This window comes from Montipora capricornis, chromosome 10, assembly GCF_036669925.1.
Source record: "Montipora capricornis isolate CH-2021 chromosome 10, ASM3666992v2, whole genome shotgun sequence".
Lineage (NCBI taxonomy): Eukaryota > Metazoa > Cnidaria > Anthozoa > Scleractinia > Acroporidae > Montipora > Montipora capricornis.
Genome location: NC_090892.1, coordinates 8,529,282 through 8,538,117, shown reverse-complemented (window position 1 = coordinate 8,538,117; position 8,836 = coordinate 8,529,282). Strand labels below are relative to the sequence as shown.

Below are 8,836 nucleotides of genomic sequence, written 5' to 3'. Positions count from 1 at the left end.
ATTGAGACAACTTGTTATTACAAAGTGCGACAGCTAGTTTATTACAAAAAGCGACGGCTAGTTTATTACAAAGTGCGACAGGTGTTATAACAAAGATCGACAGGTATTACAAAGTGCGGTGATTATTGCAATGTGCGAAAGAACACGCCCCAACAATGGCGTTTACGTGGGATGCCTTGTTTGAAAACAAAGTAGATTAAAGAAAAATAAAAAATAAATGTGGTAATCTGGCCTACAATGCTTAAAAGAAGAGAAAAGATCAGAAACAACCAAACAATCAAATTTAGGATGAAATTGTATAAAAGGGAGATAAGGCAGCTGGAAGTAAGCTGTTTTCCTTTTAAACTTATCTTGACACTACCATATTTGTAGTGCTAAGTACTTTTTTCTCTGTGAAAGACGATTGGTTTAAAAATCTTGCGGAGACGACTGTCCTGACATACGATATGTTCACTTCCGGTTTCTATCCTTGGCTAAAATCCGTGATGATGAACTCCTTGATTTCTTTGTTGTGTGACAAAAAGTGAATTTAATTCCTGTCATTAAACAAACTGTATTGAACAGGAATTAATGTGACTAAATAAAGTGTGTACAGACACAGTAAGAAATGGATCACAATGTTATCTTACATTAAAGCCCAGTGATACATGTCATGTCAATTTGTCCATTATAATTTTTTAGAACTGTAAACATGCATGAAGCAAAGACTTCAAAGTGCTACTGTGACCAAAAACATCAATTTTTATTTTCTTTGGATTTCAAACTACGCTAAGTGACCCAAATTTTAAGCCTTGATTTCAAAAAGACACCTGTTTATTTTAACTGGAATTTTCCTTTTTTCTAGTATAGATGGTTTGAAACCAATCTTTAGAGACACATATACACATATTACACCTCACTACGCTCAACTGGGTATCCTAAAATCTCCTGACATTGTTAAACTGTATATACTCGTAAATTTCTTTATGAATATCTCTGTGATTTTAAATCTACCAATCTTGATCTTAGCTATGTATTTGAGCAACATGATTACAATAATAGAAGTGCCGAACTTGAACACCTAAATGAAGCCCCCTTCAGAACAAATATTAGGAAGTTCTGTCCACATTAGTTCCTGCTATCATCTTCTCGTCTATGTCTTTGGATGTTGTATGTGTACTTTGCTTTATGTTTAATCTAATACTCTCAATCCTAAAAATGTTAAAGGCAACAAAGGGCATCTAATTAGTTCTACTATACTTTGCCCTTACCCTGCTATCAATAGTTCCTACCTCTTGTTTTATACCTTTCTATCTTTATAGTGGAGAGAATTATTAAAAAATAAATAAATGAGTAAAAATATCAATGGTGTAATGTGCAATTGGGTGACCTTTGACCTGTGACCTGTGTTTTGTACCTGCCGTGTGCAATTGCTGGTGGACGAACAAAAGGAGCTACTAAAGATCTTTTGTTTTCGTCGCAGTCATGGCTAGGAGCGTACGAGTCAACGTATTTTTGGAACTGTGTTTTTACAGACCGAGTTATCTTGAGAGAACTTTATTTTTAGATTGATTTTCCTGCGAAACCACACCTTTCCAGCTAATGACAAGTCTTGGCTTGAGAAATTATTACCAATGGGATTGAGAATGGTGACTCGTGCAAGCCAAATCTTATTTAAGAACTCGAAATATTCCTTCAACTTGCACTTGCTAACTTTATTATTGCCTTTTCTGTCCGACTAGTTGGGTGATACTAAAACAATTACACCCTTCGCCCTCAAGGGCTATTGATCCGTATCCCTTGTTAATACATTGTTAAATAGGCGCCTCGTTATTGGTTATTAGCTCCTGACTCGCGTTAATTTCATGGTAACGAAATGACATTTTTCAGTCGCCGGGTTGATCCCCCGTCGTTGACTTGAGTTTGCTGGCTATTTACAATACTTTTTCCGGATCTTTTTGACGTGAACTAGAAACATTTATGCTGGAGAAAGGAAACTTTATTTAAGTGTCTAGTCTTTTAGCGCTGGAGCTCTTATTGGGGACACTGTAAACTAAAAATTAACAATGGAAGAAAATCACGTCAAATCTTGGTTTTTGAGGAGAGGTGAAAACCGGAGTACCCGGGGAAAAGCCTCTCGGTGCAGAGTACAGAACCAACAAACTCAACCCACACATGACGTCGAGTCTGGCAATCGAACCCGCGCTACATTCGTTGGAGGCGAGTGCTCTCACCACTGCGCCATCCCTGCACCCCAACTAGAACTAGAAAATCTAGAACTTGTATTTCTAGGTGATTTTGTCTTCTACGTCGACGTCGTAGATCTTAAAGTCCCTGTTGTCAATGTCGCAGGCGTCGTGACGAGAAAGTAGAACCAGATTAAAAATTCTCCGTTCGCGTAGTGCACGTGCCCCAGACTTTTACCTTATATCTGGCACATGAGGAAAGTAGGCTTAGCAAGTGTTTTTTCCACTAGCGCCTATTCTTGGTTTGCGTCCAGGTGATGAGACGGCCATGTTGGTGTACAAAACAATAGAAAATGGCACCACAAGTTTTGCACAATAATACCTTCAAATTCTCAAGACATTTTACTGCATTGTTCTGTACAGCAACCAACATGGCCATCGTGATGTCAAACGCAAACCATCAATAAGAGCCATGTATAGCCAATTCAAGTATTGTTTTTAAAAAGTCTCACACCAGAACTGCGGAGTCACATTTCAGAACAAGGAATAAATGCTTTCCAACGTAACAACGTGTAGTTAGAAAGCGTTTTCATTACGGTTCGAAGCATATTTATCATGTCAATGATCTCTCTTTCTACTATAAGAGTAAGTCTTTCTTCACAAGAACTGTTTGGCAATTTTGTCGAGTGAATGCAAATTTGTACCTTTACTAATCCAAATGATTTGGTTTTTGAAGTTCTCTCGCCTTCCGGACAGCCGTTCGTCTTGTAGCCTAACTTTGATGCTATATATTAAAACAAAAATCCTCGGAGTTAGTGATGCGTCGCATTTCGATCGAGGACTACGTTTTCAAGTGGGTTTTTTGGCCCGATAGATTTTTTACCACTGGTTTTTTCGTAGCGGACGACGTATTATTGCAGTGTAAATTTTCTTTCCGATTTCTTTTGTGTTCTTTTCCTTTGTGTTGTTTTTTGCTTATTGCAGTGTAAATTTTCTTTCCGATTTCTTTTGTGTTCTTTTCCTTTGTGTTGTTTTTTGCTTTTGGCTTTTGTCGGTTTGCTGTCCAGTGTTTTCATGGACAAATTTTTAGTCTGTCATTTTTTCGATGATTCTGAGCTATTGTATTAATCTTTGACGAATTCTTGTATCAGTTTTAGTATATTTTTAGTCGGTTGTATATTTTCGTTGTTTGTCATATTTAATTGCAATGATACTCTGATGATTACTTGTATTTTTTAGTATAACTTGTCTTTCACATTGAATAAACGCTGGTTTCCGCTGTGCTTCAGGCACCCAGCAGAGTCACACTCCATTTGTCATAGTGTCGTCGTGTTAATTATTGACTCGCTTTGCGAGCTATGCGCAGCGTAGTGATGAAGAGGATCGTGTGCCCTTTCCCGGTATTTTTGACGGCATTTGTATTTGAAGATCATCCCTCGTAAAACTTGTCGGAAATCTTTCTTAGCCAACGTGCATAACAGCGGATTTGTCAGTGGAGGAATAAAGCCAAGAACAGAAAGCAAACGCTGCACCCAAATAAGAGAAGGAGTTGAATCTGGTTCGTTGGAATGATCATTCAACATAGCCAGGAAAAATGGTAGCCAACAGCCCCCAAAAATTACAACCATTATCACCAACACACTTCGGCCTCGCCACTCACGATGAACGGCACGAGATCCCCGAAGCAGGGCGTCTTGCAGATCGCGATCATTTTTGGCAATCTTAAAGGAGATGTAGAATATACGTCCATAGATGAAGCACATCAGCAGTAGAGGAACAAGGAAGAAAAGCACTAGGCAGATTATACTGTACCCAATGTTGATATCGACGGACTCTTCAAATTCTGAAGCGTCGCCAAAGTTTAAGTTATCCCATGATAATTGAATGGCGGAGGATAAACACGCAAACACCCAAACCAAGCAGATAGCACAGATTGCGCGCCTTTTTGTCATGTGTGACGCGCGCCTATATGGATGTACTATCGCGAAATAACGATCAAAGTCAATGAGAAGAACATGACAAATTGACGAAATACCGGTGAGTCGAAATAAAATGACGGAAGATATGCATATGTCTGCTCTTATCATGTTAATACACACCAACAGAAGAGGAACTCCCACCAAGCCAGTCACGAGATCGGAGAGCGCTAACGAACCGAGAAACAAGTTCGTAAACGACCTCAAAGTTTTCTTTTTGTAGACCATAGAGATTACAAGACTATTAACCACGACAATGAGTGCGCCAATCAGGGCTAAAACTACTATCACTGACGCAGTAAAAATTTTAACCGATAGGGGTACGTAGGGTTCAGGATCGCTAGAGCAATTATCTCCAGATTTTGAGAAATTGAAGATCCGGGAAGCACTTGATAAAGACAGCATTTTTGTCTACCATCAAGCCACTGAAAATGTTTAGTCTCCACAAATGGATGTGTCTACAGTCATTCTACAATTAATCCTTGCACCTGCAGACTGGAAAAAAAAAACACTACAGTACTGATGAACGTCATGTTCTGTCTAGAAAATATGCATGCATCATTAATCAGATTTTATCGAAGTTTTCAAAAAAACAGAAAGCTTAGTGCTTGCAGAAAATGGCACAATGACGCCTACATGGATATGGTTAAATATAGACGAGAATTCGTCCTTTGCAAGCTCGTCTTCTTCAGCGGTCCAATTTATGTTGGCCAGAAAGAAGTCTTAGAGCTCTCAGGTCTCGAAATATGCGTAACAATTGTGTTGACACCTTTTTAAATTCCAGATTCGAATTAGTTAAAGCGTTTTCGAGTTAAGTGAAGTTCTCTGATGTTCAAAATTGCTTTCTAAACTGTTGCAAACTGAACGCTAGATTAGCAAAAGTCCACTTTTGAATAAAATAGCCAATTAGTATGGTAATTTCTTACCGTAAAGGCACAAATTTTACAATATATGTCAAATATTCAACCCACGTACTCATTTTGCTAAGTCTTAGAGCATCGTTAACGTTAACGTTAATAAGCTATACTGAAAATAATGGTGACGCGTTGAATTAGAATGACAAAGCATGCCTCTGTTTGCACAGTATTTTAGCCTTCTAGTTTTTTTTATTTGATAAAAAATTGATTCCGATCGGTCTATTTAGCAATAGATCATAGAAGACGTTAAAATACAATAAGATGCCGAATCTAACGAAGCTAACACCGCATTGCTCTGAGTCCACATTATAGTTGTAATCCTCAGTGGCCTTTAAGTTAATCTTCACTAATTCGCTGGAACACAGAGAATCTTGTGGATCGAACTAAAATCAGAGCCTCCGAGGGAAGCTTCATGCTCCCGGAAATGTTTTTCTGCCTCAAATTTTACCTTTGTCAAGTTCTCCTGTTTGAATCCAATAATTACTTTCGATGTTTCGATTCCTTGATCGCGAGAATATCTTTACTTTTAGTTTCAAGGAGGAAACAAAGTTTAATAAACCGAAAGCACCGTATGGTGGCGAGTCTCTGAATCGACCACATCAGTGGGAAAGCGAAATTTTTTCTCTCTCTTAACAGTACTCCAGTTTGAATTTTGAAGTTACAAGTTTGCAAATGATATAGTCCTCTTCAGTCTTTCTAAGAGGTTTGTCAGGCAAACAGAAATTTGGCCGAAACCTTCCTCTAAAAAGACAAATTTAATACTCCAGATTCTCCACAGAGCCCTCTTTTGTCACTGAATTAATGCCCATCATGCAGGTAGACTTACTGTGATATAACCAAGGTTGGACCGATTTGAGTCGAAACCGACGCATCAGAGACAACGTACTAAAAGTTAATCAAGATTTTTACTGTTTGCCTGGACACATTCTGACCTAAGATTCGCTCTTACGAGGGGTTATTGTCCGAAACGTTAGCGTTTTTGATTTTCCTTTATAGGGTAGTCATTTCACTTTACCGCCGGCGAACATGGCGACGTTGCACTGAGGTGTTTCATAAATAACACTCAGGCCTTTGCTTTCAATTTATCCCATCAAATTTCAAGCACTTTAAAAAGAATCTAAAATATCCATATCATAACGAATTGAACGAATTGGTGTACTTATCAGCCCTCATATATGGCATGAGCCCGGCTTACCTCAGAAGCTTGCTTTCTTCCCGCATGCTCGATTATGATTTGCTTTTTCGTTCCCTTTTTCTTGGAATTTAACAAAAAAATCCAGTTTTGGTGATTCTCCTGGCGTCGTCCTTACACGCCAAACAATCATCAAACCCAAATCTATCTCATGTACTTACACTTTTTTGTCACGTTTGAATTTAACAACGGAAGTAAATATTAGCTTTCGAGAGTCTCGTTTTCTTAAATCAAAGTGTCACTGTCGTTACTCGTGGATATGAAAGTTACCGCTATTGTTTGAAATTGGCAGGCTGACGTTTACTTTATGCACTAGTCAGTGTGATATAACAGCTGGACAATCGGCCTGCAAGCAGGCCCGCCCCCAATCCACTCGGGGCTACAAAAGAGCCTGTTCGCAGGCTAGATAATGGTGTAACAGCACAGGGAGCTCTCATATGCGACAAGATACCCAAAATAATGTATGTATGTGAGGTGATCACCTTTGCTGAAATTTAACCACCGGGGATAGTATTTAGTGTTAGTTTTGTAAGTACTGTGACTGTGAAGCGCGTTGCTGATACTCTTATTTCTGAAAACGTTATCAGTGCCGTCGTCAGTTTTAATATTGTAAGTAGTTTGTACTGTAAATAATATTGCAAATTAATAAAAAAAAAAATTAAAATTTTAAAAATTAAAAAAAAAACGCTGTAATAAAAGTCTAATATTTCTCCAACAGGCATAAGATTATTAACAAATCCTTTATAAAGAGCTGTGCCGTGTGTTCAAATTGCCTAACATAGGTGACAAGGGTCTTTTTACTGGGTTGCCAGTATGGCAATCCCAGTCGGAAAGTGGGTGGGATTTGTTCGTTTTATTTTTTTTATTTTTACTGGGTTGTCATATGGCAATCCCAGTCGGAAAGTGGGTGGCATTTGTTGGGTGTTTTTTTTCCGTGTCGGTAAAAATCTTGCCTGTCACTCCCCTGCTAAGTGGTGTCTTTGCGCAAATAGCCTTCTGCTCGTATTTTCTTAGGATCGAGTGGGTAGTGGAAATGCGTAGATTTCTCTGGTGGACACAGTAGAATGATAAACTTAACCTGCAATGGCGTCGAAAGTCATGTAATGGAGCTCAATAATGGAAAGTCAGTTGGATAAACTAGGCAGGCGGTGAAAACAAATACCTGGAATCGTAAAAGCGACGAGTGATGGACTTCGACAACAATCTATCGCCCGTCGAGCCGAAATTAAAGTGAGCTGTATTTCCAATCATTTTTTCACGAGTGTAGTTTTACGTTTATGTACAACACTGAAACCAAATGGGAAATTATCTGGGTTCAACAAAGACAGAGAACGAATCGAACACCTTAAGTGGATCTGTGATCAACTCTGCACAGTCTTCAGTAAAAAAATAATTGGAAATGTGACAGTCAAGAATTATTTGAAAGAAAGCTTGTCGACTATTTTGTGCATCATTATTCAAGGAGAAGGTTCTTCAGGAAAGGGTTTGAACTTGTTGCGTACGTGGTGATTTGACACGATTGAGTACACGCAATGTGAATGGGAAGAGGTCTTTGCCTCTAAGAGCAAGTATGTTGTTTGTTTCAATAATGTTTCGCTGGAAAAGGATTCTGTGATATTTTCTGCCTTTGTGAATTATAATATCATGTTGTGTATTGAATTTTCGAGCTTAAGGTTGAAATGTGATAGGCAGGATATTTTTAGTTCACGAAAATAAACAGGTCCGTTGGAAGCGTGCTTGAGTTTCAACAAAATGAGCCCCAAAATCAGCAAAAAAATGTGACGCCGATGAATAATAAAGTAGCTGCTATTTCTAAAATGATGGAATTACCTGGTGATAAATAATCTCGTCTTGGAGAGTAAATTTTGACTTTGCAGAAACAATGGTCAACCTCAAGAGTTGGGCGATTGTGATCTTTGCTTTGAATTCGCTTATTTATTGTCAAACTTTATAACACTTGACAGAAAAAGAAACTTACGAAAACCCGGTATCTTGCTATCATTTGACACAGATGCTTCACTGTTTGGCGAGTAAACATGCCGCGACAACATCACAGCGCCCGCTGAATTCCGTCGATGTCACTTTCGATTCAAGCTAACAAAATCTGTACCTTGCTGAGTTCGCATTTGTTAGCGTTAATAGTATTTTCGGTCCAATGCTTCTGTTTTACGAAGGGCTATATGTTTTAGGTCACCCATCCAGATAATATATAGATTTAGCCAAGCCTAAAAGCGGAGCTCCCTGGTCATTTATTCTTACTGCCTGTACGGTTTGTGAAAATGTTTCCGGTTGCTCCTTTAATAATTAAATCATTTTCTTTGCTTTCTTCTATAGAAAAATTCATTGCACGGTAAATTTTACGCTTTTTAGCGTAAAATTTACCGTGCAATGAATATCGCATGAATCACGAAGTGACGAGTGCAAGATCTGTTTTTCCAGTGAAATTTACTTTGCAATTCACCAGTTTGGCAATAATTTTTTCTTGAACCGAATGAGTTTTAAAAGAAAACAAGCATTAAGCACGACCTCAGCGAGCGAGTTGAAAAGGAAAAAAAGCCATTTCAGAGTCAACTGTCAATAGCCAGC

General features: G+C 38.5%; 1 protein-coding gene across 1 annotated transcript; it reads right to left on the bottom strand.

Moving 5' to 3' along the window:
- Window positions 1–3,074: 3,074 nt before the first annotated feature.
- LOC138021655 (beta-2 adrenergic receptor-like) lies at window positions 3,075–6,368 on the bottom strand. The gene is made up of 2 exons (XM_068868591.1): window positions 6,254–6,368; window positions 3,075–4,636 (listed from the first exon to the last, which is right to left on the bottom strand). Exon 2 carries the CDS (start codon window positions 4,544–4,546, stop codon window positions 3,482–3,484), a length of 1,065 nt encoding a protein of 354 aa, XP_068724692.1. The 5' UTR covers window positions 4,547–4,636; window positions 6,254–6,368; the 3' UTR covers window positions 3,075–3,481.
- Window positions 6,369–8,836: the final 2,468 nt, after the last annotated feature.

Bases quoted from the DNA above. Each gene is read 5' to 3' on its own strand.
- LOC138021655 (XM_068868591.1), bottom strand. From the start codon at position 4,546: ATGCTGTCTTTATCAAGTGCTTCCCGGATCTTCAATTTCTCAAAATCT.